At 48.6% G+C, this 17,188-nt stretch overlaps 1 protein-coding gene across 1 annotated transcript in view; it reads left to right on the forward strand.

Moving 5' to 3' along the window:
• The window catches only part of GRM5 (glutamate metabotropic receptor 5), a 205,813-nt gene that overhangs the window by 152,493 nt on the left and 36,132 nt on the right, over positions 1 to 17,188 (forward strand). The window contains 3 exon segments of the mRNA XM_029048283.2: positions 3,356 to 3,524; positions 8,922 to 9,048; positions 14,734 to 15,673. Of these exon segments, the coding sequence (XP_028904116.1) occupies positions 3,356 to 3,524; positions 8,922 to 9,048; positions 14,734 to 15,673 (1,236 nt within the window).

Consider the following 17,188-nt stretch of genomic DNA (forward strand, 5'->3'; position numbering starts at 1 on the left):
AAATATGTAGTTGTCCATTTTCAAAGAAGCACCGGTGATGGTGAAATTCATCGTGTGTTTGTGCGCGTGTATCTGAAAAGGCCAATGGGGGACCCTCAGCCTCTCTTCAAAAGGTCGAATCATAGCTCACTGAAGTTTTTGAATTCTCCATGGGTTTTGGGCCCCTATCCCTAATGCACAGTTGAGTTTCAACTGAACTGTACCTCAATAACCATGTGCTATTTACTTCAACACAGTTATTTACCATACAGAATCAGTGTAAGACCATGAATGAAGACAATTTTGCTTTAAGGCAGAAATGCTGCTGAAAGGTTTGTTTGGCCCCTGCTGCTACTTAGTTTCATTATCCTCCAAGCTGAGGCTTGGCACCTCTGTGGAGTTGAGACTCTGGACATTTTCACTTTCCATCTTTTCACCGAGGTTAACTGAAAGAGTGGTAAAATGTAAAATGTAATTACAGGTCAGTCACGAGGGAGTCGGCAGAGATGCGACCCTGGCAGTTATAGGTGGCGTTTTCCTTCCCGTTGGAAGATGGCTGCTGACACGGAAAAGAAGAACAACATGTGACTAATAGTCCTTTCCTCACTTCATACGTGTGACAGCCATTCTTCTGTGTTCTAGACCCTGTTGGCAGGTCAGACTCTGGATTTTGCCCAGAGTCCGCCCGCCACTTTGTTCAAAATAAACGCCCCCTTCCTCTGATTGCTACTTGCCTAGGGGGTCTGATAAAGACACTGATTTCCCGCAAACTTCAAATCCACCATATTGTTTCAAATCTCAGTGCCGTGTGTCTTTATTATGTATCTTATTCTTTCCCTGTTTCAATCCTGGTGCTCACTGGTGTAGTCCTCAGAGCATGAGTAGGTTCTAGTTGACTGTTTACTCAGAGATTTACGTTGCAATAAGCAAGCTTGGATGCCGGTGGGCTGCCGTCGAAGCCCTCATTCCAACACCAGGATTAATGGTCTCAGCTCCTATGTGAGACTGATGACCTGAGGAAGAAGCCAGATGTGATGTCTAGGACAGCTCCAAGTCTCATAATCTTGGAGAACAATGAACAATCCTGTGGAGTTTTAGCAAAGGAATGGCAGGAAGAAATTTTGGTGAAGGACTTAATGATAAGCAGATGTGATTTCTCTCTCTTCATCCCCTTCTCTCTCTCTCTCTTATGCTTTGTCCATTTTTTCCAATTTTTTTTCACTCGTGTAATATCCCGATCCCAGAAAACGGTATAATGGGTTCAGAAAAACTGATTCCATCTCCTCGAAAAGGTGTTAAAATCTACACTCGATTTTTCTTTTGTTAACCGATCGGATGGGAATGACTACAGGCGAAGATAGGGCCACAATCCTCTCCTTCATATAACAGGGTACAAAGCACAGGACATCGAGACATAAAGTATCTGGGGATTCCAGTGGGAACTGAACTGGTTGATGGCATAAGGAATATATTTCCAGAGGAAGTTGTTGAGATTCTAAATATCAGTAACTTGGAGAGCAGCTAGAAAAATTCATGGATGAGAGATTCATAATGAATTACTTGAGGGAAAACTTAGGGATGTTAGAAAGTCCACATTGAGAAGGGCAACCACCCCCCGTCCTCTAGGTATTCTTCCTTGACACTGGTGGAGACAGAACGTTGGGCTGAACAGAAAGTTGGACTGACTCAAGTAATGGCATCTTTTATGTTCTCACCGTCTAACTTGTAGCCTAAAAGACCAGGAATATGGTCCAGTATCCCTAAACCACACTTGCATGGGAGTGACCAATGGCTAGGTGGTCAGAAACAGTCACAAGAAAGTTAAGATTTACTGACTGCAGCAGAAGCTGCCATTTAGTTTTTCTGCAATGGTCGGTCTGTTATAAAGAAGAAATTATGGAAATATGCGATAGCCTTCATTTATGTAAGAGGAATGAACAAGCAGAATGTCTGTTTCCTAAGAGCGAGAAGTATGTAAAACGTGTCCTTTCCATAGGATGTATCTGGATCTATTTAAAAAAGAACAGGAAAAGCGTTTTAGATGATAAAGGTTCATGGCTAGTACTTTGGGAACATGGATTGTTCAACAGAGCCTTTGATCAGTGGCGATTACTCCTTAGGGCTTAGTGGATTGGAGAAAAGTACCAGGCCATAGAACCTAGAAGCAGATATTAAGCGTGCATTAAAAATGCGAGTGAGGAAAGCTTTAAAGTTCAAACTAAAAGCTAGAGATTGACTAATGGTGAAGCGGTACTTTCTCCTGGACGTCCTCTAGTGTGACATTGAGTTCATTCCAAGTATATTTGCACACTGAATTGGGCCAAGCAGGAAATTGACAATACCATCTGGCCCTATACAGGCATGAACTGCAGTCGGCGGGCTCAACATCTCCATCACCAAAAAGCTGTGTGTTCTGACAGTCTAAGTCAGGAAGGGAATCATTAACCGTGCCTCTCACGGTCAGTATGCAGCCCTGTGGGACTTCTGACAATTCCAAGCACGGCGCAAAGACATTTAGTGCCCAGTGGGTGCCAGGTAGAGCTGGCATGGGGAAGGCATCGGTTCTTCAGTGCGAGAGGTAATGATGATTTGGGGAGGCCCTCTCCAGAAACCTCATACGGCTGAATCACAGATTCAAAGGGAATGGCAAGTCTCTGGGAGTTTTGTGAAATTGGAAGGTGAAGGCAGCTCCTAATTTGCTTTTTAGAAGCTGGTTGGGGTAAGAAATAATCACAAAGACTCTCATTTCCCTTGAAGAGCATTTCATGCCTGGAAAACATGCCATCTAACAGGAGATGAGCTTTGCCACTTTCCTCTGAGAAGCAGGGTAGCTCAGAGGAAGGAGCATGGGTCTGGGAGTCAGGGGATCTGGATTCTAATTCCGGCTCTGCCGTTCGGAATAACTGCCAATGTGTTTTGTGCTTTCTGGATCTGGAAAGAGAGTAAGGGAGTCTCAGAAATAGAATTTTTTTCATGGCAGACTTTTGGGGCAAAAAGCTAGTTAGATTTTAAAGGCAACAGGGGAAAACGTGCTATATTGTCCATGGAAATCTTATTCAGACTCTTGGAACTCTAGTAAAGCCATTTTTCTTCAGATAATCTTGGTTTTCTTCTCAATAATAGATAGTCATCTTTTCACCAGAGGAGGCTATTGTAGCTCAGGAAGAAGCCCAGAAGGGCAGCGATCATTGTACAGGGAGAGAAGTAAACAGGAGAAATGGGTAAAAGGAATACTTACCTCGAGCACCTTCGATTTCCAACTGCATTAAGCTTGGGGTTGTGGAAAATTCAGAAATGTCGGCCACAGCTGCCTATAAGTTAAAGAAATCAATCGGTTCCTTCTTCTCAGCTGAACAGTTCCATTCTTGTTCCAAAGGTATGAGATCATGAATTTCAAGAAAATGGGGAAAGATTACTTTGACTATATCAATGTTGGAAGCTGGGACAATGGGGAATTGAAAATGGATGATGAGGAAGTTTGGTCCAAGAAAAATACCATCATCCGATCCGTGTGCAGTGAACCTTGTGAGAAAGGACAGATAAAGGTAAGTGGGGGAGGGCAACAATTCTTTATTTTGTCCTATGTCATTCTAGGTTGGTTGTTTTAATGTTGTTTGCTGTACTTCCCTTTCTTAAAAAATGTTATTTGATGATGATGATGATGGTCTTTGTTAAGCACTTACTCTGTGCTGAGCACTGTTCTAAGCACTGGGGTAGATATAAGGTAATCAGATTGTCCCACGGGGGGGCTCACATTTGTTAATCCCCATTTTTACAGATGAGGTAACTGAGGCACAGAGCAGTCAAGTGACTTGCCCAAGGTTAATCAGGTTGAACACAGTCCCTGTCCCACATGGGGCTCGCAGTCTTAATCCACATTTTACAGATGAGGCAGAGAGGAAGAGAAGCGACTTGCCCAAGGTCACGCAGCAGACAAGTGGAGAAGCCAGGCGTAGAACCCAGATCCTTCTGACTCCCAGGCCCATGCGCTCCCGGGTAGGCCACGCTGCTTCCCTTTAGTCTGTAAGTGCCTTGTAGTCAGAGAGCTTGTCTTCCTCTTGTTTGCAAGTCACCACTCTGCTAAAATGGCACTCATCTACAGGAAGACAAATTAAACGTTCACCTGAAAGTCAAAACGAGGCCATTGGATCTGACCGATTCTAGAGAAAGGGCAAAAATGTACAGCAGTGTGGCCAAGTGGAAAGAACATGGGTTTGGGAGTCAGAGGGCCTGGGTTCTAATCCTGACTGCCATTTTTTATGGTATTTGTTAAGTGCTTACTATATGTGCCAGGTGCTGGGGCAGATACCAAGCTAATCTGGTATCTCGTGGGAGAGACGGGGGGAGTCACAGTCTTAATGCCCATTTTACAGATGAGGTAATTGAAGCCCAGAGAAGAGAAGTGACTTGCCTAAGGTCACCCAGCAGAAAAGCAGCAAATTACATGGTGTATGACCTTGGGCACATCACTTAACTTCTCTGTGCCTCAGTTTCCTCAAGTGTAAAATAAGGATTTAATACCAGTTCTCCCTCTCACTTAGACTGGACAGTGACTATATCTGATCTAATTAACTTATACCTACCCCAGTGCTTAGAACAGTGTTTAATGCATACTAAACAATTAACAAATATCATTTAAAAAAAATACCTCCTGCTTCCCAGACAATGTGAACTGAACATTAAGGGCTTCACATTTGTCCAGGGAGGAGAAGCTGCTACTTTCTTTTCCAGGACCAGTTAGGGTGCTAGAGGAAAGAATCCCTCATTATTTTGAATATCCTTTAGTTTGCCTCAATCAACCCTAATATATAAAGTACTGTTTTCCTTCTATCAATGGGAATTGTCCGGTGCCATCTCTGATACAGTTTTTCCCCTCGCATAGAATTCGTAACCTCTCCATTTTCTCCATTTTGCCATGAGAAAATGAGAGTGGACAGAAGAAGAAGATCACTAGCGAAAGAGGAAGCCCCGGCACGGTTTTCTTTGCAGGTCCCTCACTCTCTACTGAATGATTGATAAATGCTGTTCGTTTTCTGACACATAAAGTGCTAGTATCCCCTACCCTATCCCGAGTCCCCAGTTTTGTGCATCTTGTGAATCGGTATACTGTGAGTATGAAAATCAGCACCAGCGTCGTTATTGAAGAGCTCGCCTTGACACAGCCAGTGCTGTTTTCACATTGTAATCATACGGCCGTCTCTGGAATTTTATTTCCGCAACAGTTTGTTCTGCGGAGGCTAAGCAGACGTCGTGGGCGCCGGAGGATTTTGCCAGCTAATGTCCAGGAGATACCTGGGCGTTGGGTTTGCATTATGGCCCCCACACTAAATCACGGGCACCGGTTAAAGGGAGATAGGGCGGCGAGGGCCTGATCCCGAGGCCCGAATGACAGGGCCGGGAACGGTACTGACGTGATGCTGAATACCTGTCCTTGTTTTGCAGGAGGAGAAACAGAGGCAGAGCAAGTGTCAGAGTGGGATCCAGGCCTCCTCCTTCCCCAGCCAGGGTCCAGCTCTCTCATTAACGACAACATTTCCATTCCCATTTCATCCATTGTGACAGAGTGTTGGAATGTAAGGGAGACTCTGCTTTTCTTTGGACTTCCTGCCAGCAGGAGGTGGGGGAGGCATAGAATGGTCTGGAAGGGAGACGCCAAAACCCCAGTGAAAAGTCAGATGGCGAGCGTGCTCGGGGTGGCTGGGGAAGGGCTTCCCTAGGGCCCTTCTTGGAAATGAACCCCGGGCAAAAGAGAAATCTCCACAGTTCTCCCGTTTAGAGGTGGGAGGGTCTACCACAGGGAGCTACACTCTCCGCCTGCCCCTCCAGGGCACTGACACTGGGACATCCCATTATTATGCTGCCGGGGGTATAAGAACTAGAGGAAGGAGAGTCCAAATCCCCAGAACATGGAGGGAGATGCAGCCCCACACGTTAGAGCAGAAGCATCCAGCGATTTCCATGCTTCCACTCTCCATGAGTCCATCTCTGATCCCAGAGGCTGGGAGTTTGGGAAGCTCCTCTGCTTGGCTCTAGTCTTCCAAATTACTAAGTGCAAGAGCTGAATTCCTGGGAGTGAGGGAGCCCCTATTATATCCTCACTTTCCTGGGCCCCTTCACCGCCCCTAGGTTCATCCTTCTAGCCAAACTTTCCCTTTTGCAGTTTGTTCCCTGGTCAGGGAGGACGGGTCCACTCTCCCCCAATGAGAAAGGAAGAAGAGTCAAACTACCGGTGGACTCGAAAGTGGACGACCGAACTGGGCAATTTTGGTTTCAGAATTAGATTCCTACCTGGATAAATCCCTTCACCAAGAACCTCACTTTGGTGGGTTCTGGCTTACTTCCTGAGCCAAAACCACTGGGTCAAATTCAATACTTTGCAGTAGGACAAGTTGGGCTTCTTTAGCCTGAATTGGCCCCTCAGCATTCCAACATCCAGCTCCAATCATCTCTGGTAAAGTCTTTAAAAGGGAGTGTCTTTTTTTTTCTCTATTTTATTGTCTTTTGTACTGTAATGTTCGGGTGTTTTCAGAATCACAGCTCTTTGGAAAACGAGTTTACTGCAGTTTAGAAGGCTGAAGTTTATATGTGTTTAAGTGCCCACACATTTGCTCTAGAAATGTTATACAGTATTTTCAAAAGTATATATGTACACATACATATATATTTGTCCTTTATGTTGGAAGATGACGCTGCTGACTGTGATCTTTACCCACGAGTGGAAATGTGGATGGGAAGACCAATGCACGATCAGTGATCCCTCCCACATTGTCTTCACAGAAAGAGTGTCCTGTGCTGTGATGTTGCATTTGATATTTACAGGGTCTGGCATTGTTTTTTATTGTTCCTCTTAGTGGCATGCTCTTCCCTCAGGCTCTATTTGTAAAGAACCACCCCTTCTCCTCTTGGCTGCCCACCAGGCTGGCCTGTCCATCACTGTTGTCTCCCAACATAAATGCTTTTGCCATTTTTCCTAACTAATGAACTCCCATTAATTCACACCCTTGGTACATGTGATATAGAGGATGGTCAAAATGGCATCGCTCTACTGCACTGACTTAGCTGATGCCCTTCTGGGCCTTTCAGTTGCTTTCCCTGCTCTTCCTGCATGATTCACCCCTCCCAGTAGCTGCTTGGGTATCTAGCTATCATCCCATTCCCCTCACCCCCCACCGTGTTCTGCCCAGTGTAGTCGTGTTGAGATGGGCGTTGTCGGAAAGTCAGAAGACTGACGGTGATTCAGGGCCTCGGATGCCGGTCTCGATCTGGCAGGGGTTCCTCCCCCGCACTTCCTACGTGTTTAGCTTTTGCCCCCTTCCCACCTTTCCCAGGCCACAGACTGCAGCAACTCTGTGCAGGCCGGGTTATTTTCATCTTGAAAGAGTGGCTGAAGTGGAGGTCGTGGGGGGAGGAAGAGGATGATGGATCAGCCGTAGGGCAGTAGCTCAGTGGTTAGGGGCCCCGCAGGTCGGGGGGTGCTAATCTAATAGCACGAGAAGCAGAGTAAGATGCTGTCAGTGGTGTGTCCCTTCTGGCAGCCAGATAGGAGGGTTGGCTTTGCCCTCGCTCAGTGAACCTGGTCTGCCCAACCATGATGTGCCGTCCCCACCTTCAGTTCCTCAGCCTCCCCTGAATTGTGTTTGCTCCGGAAAGCCTACCTTGTTGAGAACAGCTGTCAGATCTGCCATCTGTCCCCATCGCACACCTTGTCATGGAAGATTAGCTGAAATCACATTCGCTGTGAAAAACAAGCGAATTCCATCACATCTGAATATGTCAGGCTGGATTGCTCTCAGACCGGCAACTAGACATAGGGAAATGGAGGTTTTGGTTTGAAATACCAAAGGTGGGCTTCCTGTATAATCCGCGACTTCCAGTTCGTGGCGTTCTGGAGAAACTATGTTTCGTCCCCTACGAAAATCATTTCTAAAGCCACCTTGAGTCGTAGTGACCATTAAGGAGTTCCTCTTCCTCCTTAAAACCTGCTTATAAAAGTCAAGACGACTCTCCTTTCAGTCATGAATCGCTCCCGTGCCTCAGTGTATTTTGAAAAGCAACGGTGCTATTGACTCTATACACTCATGGCTTTCGGCTTCCAACAGCCGACCGGTAGAGAGTCATTAGGGACCTCCAAATGTCGCTGAGGCCACCACTCCGTCCTAAGCACCATGTAACTCCACCTGTACCATGCCATATCGGTGGTTGGAAAAAAATCCATTTAGTGGCAGTGGAAAATGGCGTTTTAGTGCCAGTTTTCTAGAGGCCCTTTGGAGAATTCAGGAGAAATTTGACTTGATTAAGGGCGGAGGAAAGAGTAGTTGATAGGGAATGGGTGAAACCGGGAGTGGTTGTAAGAAAGCCAAGATCAGAAGAGGAACACTGCCCTAGTTATCAAGACCCCTGGCTTCTAATTCTTCCTCTGCCTCTGATGAATTATGCGCTCAGTCTCCTCATCACAAATCATTATTTTCTGGTTCTGGGCAAGCCTTTTAATCTCTTTGTACCTTTGTTTCCTCTCCCTGGAAATGGCTAAATAATTACAGGGTGTTTATAATGTCCCTGTGCACATTAAAGTTGAATAAATTTGGGAGTATACTCTCTGTTTTATCACAGTACAGTCTCCTCCTTCCTCCGTGCCATATGACCCAAACCCACAATCCACTCTAGAGATGTGATCTCCACTGCGGTTCGGCCTTTTCGGTTCTAAATAACAGTTCCGACCTGGACCACCGAGAGTGGACGATTAGGGGTTTAGAGTTGCCCAGAACTTTATAAACACCCTGTACCCGTCTCCACCTCATGGTAATGGCGGGGAGTCCTTTGGAGAATCCAAGATGGCATCACTCTGGTTCACGTAGACTGGCCCATATTTCAAGAAATAGGTGTCTATGTAAAGTGTACCTCAGGGATGTAAAGCTCATCATGCTATTGGACATTCCTCCCAGGTGATCCGAAAAGGAGAAGTGAGCTGCTGCTGGACCTGTACTCCGTGTAAAGAGAATGAGTTCGTCTTCGATGAGTACACGTGTAAGGCCTGCCAGCTGGGCTCCTGGCCCACTGACGATCTGACAGGTAAAACCCACAGGATACTGTGCTGTTCAGATTTCCAGCTCCACTGAAACCCGATGAACTTGCCAGATAAAGCCAAGGAGTGTCCGTTATATCCCCGAGGGTTTCAGATATGCGGGGTTTGGTTTGGGGGCGTCCTGAATGCTGATCAATCAATCAGTCATATTTATTGAGCACTGACTGCGTGCAGAGCCCTGTACTGAGCCCTCGGGAGGATACGGTAGAAGAGAGTTGGTAGACACGTTCCCTGCCCACAATCGCTGCTCCGCCACTTGTCAGCTGTGTGACTGGGGGCAAGTCACTTAACTTCTCTGTGCCTCAGCTGCCTCATCTGTAAAATGGGGATTAAGACTGTGAGCCCCACGTGGGACAACCTGATTACCCTGTATCTACCCCAGCGCTTAGAACAGTGTTCTGCACATAGTAAGCGCTTAACAAATACCAACATTATTATTATTATTGATTGATTGATAACACTGCTTTAGGCTTCACCTCTCTGTGCACTCCACCTGCCTTCCCCAATTCAACTCTCTGCTGCCCAAGCAAGGAGTTAGGTTGGATGCATTTGTCTGGGCACTGTAACCCCAGTGCCAGCTTAGCCAGATAATAATAATATAATAACGATGGCATTTGTTAAGTGCTTACTGTGTGCGAAGCACGGTTCTAAGCGCTGGAGAGGATACAAGGTGATCAGGTGGTCCCACGTGGGGCTCACAGTCTTCATCCCCATTTTACAGATGAGGTAACTGAGGCACAGAGAAGTGAAGTGGCTTGCCCACAGTCACACAGCTGACAGGTGGCAGAGCCGGGATTCGAACCCATGACCTCTGACTCCCAAGCCCGTGCCGTTTCCACTGAGCCACGCTGCTTCTCGTCAATGCTCACTATGTGCTAAGCAATGGGGCAATTACAAGAGAAGGAGATCAGACCCGATCCCTGGCCCGGAGGCGGTTATCAGTCCAAGAGGGAGTCGGAGCGGGTATCCTACCCCCATTTTACAGGGGAGGATCCTTCTCTTTTTACTTAACCCAGGTCTAAGGCGTGAAAGAAACAGCTGTTTATTTAAAACAGCTCTTTGATATCATAGGAAAAGAATCAATTATCTCCAAATGGTATTTTCTACCCAGTAATAACTCATCTTTGGCTATTTGCAATTCCCTTGCAAATGAAATATTTAACCGTAATATTTCCAGAAAGAATATATTTTTTTTTTCCAAGATCTTTCTGTTCTTCACCCATATAGAGCTGTAGTGTAGTAGGTTCAGTTGAGGATTGCTCAAAAACCATTTGGAAATAACTAAATCGGACCAAATAGTGTTGTGGTTTTATTGATTTCAGCTCACGGTGAATACAGAAAGCCTAAAGAAAACTGTTTTTCCCACCACAGACTATAACATATTATGAAACAACGTCTGTCATCACATTATCCAACCCAGTGGGACGATGCTCTGGGTAGTGTCGGTATGTTGTACGAGGAATAGGAAGCAGATAAATGCTTCACATCAGGCAGAGCAAAAAAACACTTCAGGTATCATATGGCCCATGGTGCTCAGAGACAGTTTAAAGTAATCTGTTGCAATGAAACGGGGTGGGGTTTAATCAGGCTGGAAAATAGGCTGGGCCTGACTGCTTTTCTCTAAATGCTCATGAGACAATCCAATAAAACTTCAAGTCACAAACGGGTGATGTGTTTTCCACCTGTGCCTGAAACTTGCTAGTTTGCTGGAGCCTTCTCCCCCCTTCTCAGCGGCTTGAAAGGGCGGAGAGGGTGGGAATCTCCTCAGGAACCCTTTGGGTTGCATGCATCCCTGCCCCACTCAGTTCCCCAATTCACTGCTCGGTACTCAATAAAGAGGTGCTCAAGAAATGCTGCTGACGACCAAGTTCTTTCACTTGACTTTTTTAAAAATCCGTGTCTGTGGGAAAGTGCCAGGAGAATGCGTTGCGGGTCCGAACCTAACGTTTTGGGGACCAGGGGAAGGAATAATGAATAGCTGGATGTGGGAGAGGACGGGGGAAGCCATGTAGATTTGATGAACTAAATAAGACTTAGAGGGTGGAATTAATGTAATTTTATTTGAAGATACAGCAGCAAAAGTAGTATTTCTTGGCCCTACTGGGTGAAAGGAGCAGAAGCAGCGTGGCTCAGTGGGAAGAGCATGGGCTTTGAGTCAGGGCTCATGAGTTCGAATCCCAGCTCTGCCACTTGTCGGCTGTGTGACTGTGGGCGAGTCACTTAACTTCTCTGTGCCTCAGTTCCCTCATCTGTAAAATGGGGATTAAGACTGTGAGCCCCACGTGGGACAACCTGATTCCCCTATGTCTACCCCAGCGCTTAGAACAGTGCTCGGCACATAGTAAGCGCTTAACAAATACCAACATTATTATTATTATTAACTAAATGTACTCGCCAGAAAAAAAGTTGATTCGTTCTTGGGAAAAAGCGCCTAGCACGTGCAAGATCTAATCTATCTGCCTATAGGCTGGCGAGATATTAGTCAGGGCGGCTTGGAGGAAAACTTTGGAGATATCTGGCTATCAGGAGCCCCTTTTCTCCATACCCGACAGCCCTAAGCTGCCCTCTTCTAGTTGAGTCTGCCTCTCCTCCCACACGCCTTCCCCATCCAGCTCTCTCCAACCCCCTCTTCCCATCAGCGCATCCTCGGCCCCCTTTACCCTCCCCCGTGCTAACGCTGAGTGGCTTTAGGATTCCGGCACACGGCCCCTGTTGGACACGGGGCTCACGGTCTAAGTGGGAGGGAGAACAGGTATCGAATGCCCGTTTTACAGATGAGGAACCCGAGGTACAGAGAAGATAAGTCGGTAGACACGTTCTCTGCCCACAGTGAGCTGTGTATTGAAAACAGCCCACGCTCTTCCCTCACCCATCTTACGGCGTGAGCTGCAGCCCTCTCTTTTGGAAGCCATTCCTCGCCAATACGCATTTCCGATCAACCTTCTGCTCAGTGCTTTTCAGCATTAAATATGAAACCTTAGGCCTCAATTATGAAATCAGTCATCACGGGCGGTCTCAAATCCCACCAATAAAATGTAGCCAACGAAGGAGAAAAATATAGCCCTCGTTTTCGGCTCTTTGTGGGATTGTATTAAAGGAATCTGGGGAACAAAAGGAGTCATAAACCTTGCAAGGCGTGAAATAGGATGGAACAGATGATGAAGGCACTGGTTATGAGTCACCTCCATGGCCACCTTAGCAACCATCCCCCCATCAATCCTGGTTTTCTGGCCCCGGGATCTATGGCCCATTCAGAATATGATCTGCTGTTTTCTGCTTCGCAGAGTACCAGGGTTATAAAGCGAGTGAATTAGCGGTCAGTCATTCCCTTTGGGAGAAGTTTAATTAAATGGGTCCGGAAGACTGGAAACGTACACCTGGTTGATGGCACTTCTGCTCTCCAGGAAGCCCGTTGGACTCACCATCTCGCTCCATCTCTCACCATCTCCCCTTAAAACTTGATGAGATGAGAATAAGTGGGGGATTTAGTAAGAGCTTGCTCTCTGCTAAGCAGTGGGGTAGGTGCAAGTACACAGCCCCTGCCTCACGCAGGACTCTTAATCTAGTTTATCCCTGTTTTACAGATGAGGAAACTGAGGCCCAGAGAGGTTAAGGGACTTGGCTAAAGTCACAGTAGAGGCCAGTGGTGGAGCTGAGACTCAAACCCAAGTCACCAGGGACTGAGATAGTCCTGGAAAGTACCAAGCTCTTTCTATTCAGCCTCGCTCCGAATGCGTCTACCCACTCTGCTGCATTATACTCTCCCGAGCGCTTAGTACAGTGCTCTGCATACAGGAAGCCCTTAAAAATTACAACTGATTGATTGATCGAAAGGTGATTAGCTCTTACCCGATTGTTGGCTTCTTAATCTCTCTGTACCTCAGTTTCCTCATCTGCAAAATGGGAATGAAATACCCGGCCACCCCCCCCCCCCCAGAGGGTGGTCTGATAATCTACCTCAGCATTTAACATAGACCTTAGTTAATGCCATCATGAACACCTCCCCATATCTGCAGGTGTCATCAGTGGCTACCCTGAGGAAAAACCATTAGGCTAATTAATGAATCGGTCACATTTATTGAGCACTTACCATACACAGAGTGCCATACTAAGCACTTGGGGGAGCACACTACAACAGAATGAGCGTACATGTCCCCTGCCCATAAAAAAACTCGCAGTCTAAAGTGGGAGACAGACATCAATACGAAGACGTGATATATAATTTAAAGATACGTACGTAAGCGCGGCGGGGTTGGGAATGGGGTGAATATCAAAGGTCCAAGCGCAAGGCTAACATCTCATCGGTCAAGAACCGAACCCTCCACCACCTTCCCCTCCCCACCGCCTCTCTCATTTCCCCTCTTGTCAGAGATTCTGGAGAACTTGTCTTCCTGGTATGACTTCCACTCAGATGGCTTATTGTACACTGAGCTCCCGCTGGCTCTCACCGTGAGGCCAGCCTGCTTGCAGGATTGAGCATATTGTGGGGGCTTGTTCCTTTCTTCTTTGATCTATGTCTTCTTTACGTCCTTTATGTATGCGCATTAGGTACGAATAAGAATGCGCTCATGTGGCTTCCTGGCTGACATGACTCACCGTTTCCCTTGGAGTTTGCCCAGAAAATCGCCCCGATCGAGGTCTTAATTGGGTTGTTTCTTCTGCGCCGGTCGGACGAGGTGCAGGGTATTGCAGACCTTTGTCTGCTTGACAAGTACACCCAGTTCTTCTCTGAGAGGGGGCCGAGTCCTTGCTGGAACCTTGCATTAAGGAAGTGTCCCGCTCTGGCACTCCTGGGTCCAGTGCTCTTTCTTCGGACCGTTTGGTCCAACCCTCTGCCGCGCTGTCTTCAGAAAGGTTCTCTTTGTCGAAAGCACATTTCCTAATTCCGTAACGGGGGTCTAGCCAAAACGTGTACCGAAAACCAGCACTGTGGGAGTACTGAGTTCATTTCCTTTTCTAAAGAGATGCAGCTTGTCCTGGTGGAAAGAGATTTCTAGTCTTGGCTCGGAAACTTGCCTGCTTTTCTTTCCATTTTTCTTAATGGTATCTGTTAAGCGCTTACTACGCGGCAGGCGTGGTTCTAAGCCCTGGGGTAGATACGAGATTAGCCGGTTGGAAGCGGTCCGCATAGGGCTCACGGTCTTAGTCCCCATTTTACAGATGAGATAACTGAGGCACAGGGAAATTAAGTGACTTGCCCAAGGTCTCCCAACAGACGAGCGGCAGAGCCAGCATTGGAACCCAGATCCTCGGACCCTCGGGCCCGTGCTCCGTCCGCTGGGCCGTGCCGCTTCCCTGGGGTTGCGTAGGATACAGTCCCGCCAGCCTCAGGGCCGCAGAGAAGAGTTCTGGACCGAAAGACCTGGGTTCTAATCCCGGCTCCGGCACTTGTCTGCTGGGTGACCTCGGGCAAGTCACTTCTCTGCGCTTCAGTTCCCTCAACTGCAAAGTGGGGATTAAGACCGACGGCCCCTCGTGGGACGGGGACTGCGTCTAACCCGATTAGCTGGTATGTTCCCCAGCACTCAGTACAGTGCCTGGAACCCAATCAGCACTTAACAAATGCCATAAAAAACCAAAAAACCAAGCTTCTGGATGAGAAAAATCCTCTGGGAGATCAACACGCACCTGTCGGGTGAGCCCACTTTCACACGTGCTCCGTCTCTGCGCAGGTTGTGACCTGATCCCCGTGCAGTACCTCAGGTGGGGCGACCCCGAGCCCATCGCGGCGGTCGTCTTCTCCTGCCTGGGCCTGCTGGCGACGCTGTTCGTGACGGCCATCTTCATCATGTACCGTGACACCCCCGTGGTCAAGTCTTCCAGCCGGGAGCTGTGCTACATCATCCTGGCGGGCATCTGCCTGGGCTACCTGTGTACTTTCTGCCTCATCGCCAAGCCCAAGCAGATCTACTGCTACCTGCAGCGGATAGGCATAGGCCTCTCCCCCGCCATGAGCTACTCGGCCCTGGTCACCAAGACCAACCGCATCGCCCGCATCCTGGCGGGCAGCAAGAAGAAGATCTGCACCAAGAAGCCCAGGTTCATGAGCGCCTGCGCCCAGCTGGTCATCGCCTTCGTCCTGATCTGCATCCAGCTGGGCATCATCGTCGCCCTCTTCATCATGGAGCCGCCCGACATCATGCACGACTACCCGAGCATCCGGGAGGTCTACCTGATCTGCAACACCACCAACCTGGGGGTCGTCACTCCCCTCGGCTACAACGGGTTGTTGATCCTGAGCTGCACCTTCTACGCCTTCAAGACCCGGAACGTCCCGGCCAACTTCAACGAAGCCAAGTACATCGCCTTCACGATGTACACCACCTGCATCATCTGGCTGGCCTTCGTGCCCATCTACTTCGGGAGCAACTACAAGATCATCACCATGTGCTTCTCGGTCAGCCTGAGCGCCACGGTGGCCCTGGGCTGCATGTTCGTGCCCAAGGTGTACATCATCCTGGCCAAGCCGGAGCGCAACGTGCGCAGCGCCTTCACCACCTCCACCGTGGTCCGCATGCACGTCGGGGACGGGAAGTCGTCTTCCGCCGCCAGCCGGTCCAGCAGCCTCGTCAACCTGTGGAAGAGGAGGGGCTCGTCGGGGGAGACCCTGAGGTAAAGTTGGCCTCTGGGGAGGGCCGGGGGGGGGCGGCCGCGGTTCGGGTCCGCGGGGAGGGGTGGCCCGAGGCCTGGGGCTGCTCTGGACGGTTCTCATCGGGAGGCGGGGGTCGACAGAGGGGCGTCGGACATTCTCGGGTGCGGTCGGTGGACACCTGAAGCGTAGGGAATGACGGTCAGTGCGATGAATCGACGGGTTAATAATAATAACACGAACAAGGAGAACTGTGGTATTTGCTGAGCTCTCCGGTGTGCCAGGTACTGTACTAAGCGCTGCGGTGGATACAGACGGATCGGATTGGACACAGACCCTGTCCCTCGTGGGGTTCACCCTCTCAATCCTCACTTTAGAGATGAGGGAACCGAGGCCCAGAGAAGTGAAGTGACTTGCCCAATGCCACACAGCAAACAAGTGGCAGAGCTGGTGTTAGAACCCACGACTTTCAGACTCCCAGGCCCGTGCCCTAGCCACTCTGCCATGCTGCTTATAGTTGGGGCCATTTGGGCCCGTGGAAACAGAATCAGAAGACCTAGGTTCGAGTTCAGCTCCTCCACCTGCCCAGCGACTGAACTTGGGCAGGTCATTCGGGCTTTTCAGTCTCACTTTCCTCATCTGTAAAATGGAAAGTGACTTCGTGTTCTATTTCCATCATAGACTGGGGGTCCTGGGCAGGGAACGGTGACTGTGTCTGACCTGATTATCTTATTTCTATCCCAGTGCTTAGCACAGGACATGGCACATTGCGAGAACTCAGTAAGGGCCATCGTTATTATTACTCTTCTCCTCTGAGTCGCGGCTGCTGCTGTGAGGGGCAGCCCTACCTGTCAGCAATCCCCGGGAAGATCGACTGATTTTTAGAGGTGTCGGGGAGTGATGTGATTGTAAGGTCGGAGGAAGCGGGGTTGCCCAGTGGATAGAGCAAGGGCCTGAGAATAATCAGAAGGACCTGGGCTCTGCCGCTTGTCTGCTGTTTGACCTGGGGCAAGTCACTTCACTTCTCTGTACCTCACTTCCCTCAGTCGAAAAATGGGGATTAAGACTGTGAGCCCCAGGTGGGACGGGGACTGCGTCCAACCTGGTTATCTTGTATCTGCCCCACTGCTTAGTACAGTGCCCGGCATATAAGTAAGTGTTTAACAAATGCCGCGTTGAGAAAAGAAAAAGCAGAAGTAGGAGATCTGGGGTCCAGGTGGGATGATAACTGGCTTGGGTGAGCAACAAGCACCCGTGCCGCACTTGATTCGAAGGCCCAGCTTACCCCAGACTGTGTAAATCACTTCCCTCTAGTGGTCCTGGCTGCCTTTAGAATATTCAACCGGCACTAATAAGGCTGATGGAAGGATTCAGTTTATCCCAGTGAATAGAGGCTTTTGTTTATGAAATCCTAGCACCGAGCCCCTCGTGCTTTCTCCCGATTTGGGATTGCTCCTTGCTGACCACAGCCATGTCCACTGGATCGTTGCTCCTGTCTCGAATCCCCCAGCAGTACTGCCACTAAATTCCCCGGGGAT

Source organism: Ornithorhynchus anatinus, chromosome 20, assembly GCF_004115215.2.
Source record: "Ornithorhynchus anatinus isolate Pmale09 chromosome 20, mOrnAna1.pri.v4, whole genome shotgun sequence".
NCBI classification, from domain to species: Eukaryota; Metazoa; Chordata; class Mammalia; order Monotremata; family Ornithorhynchidae; genus Ornithorhynchus; species Ornithorhynchus anatinus.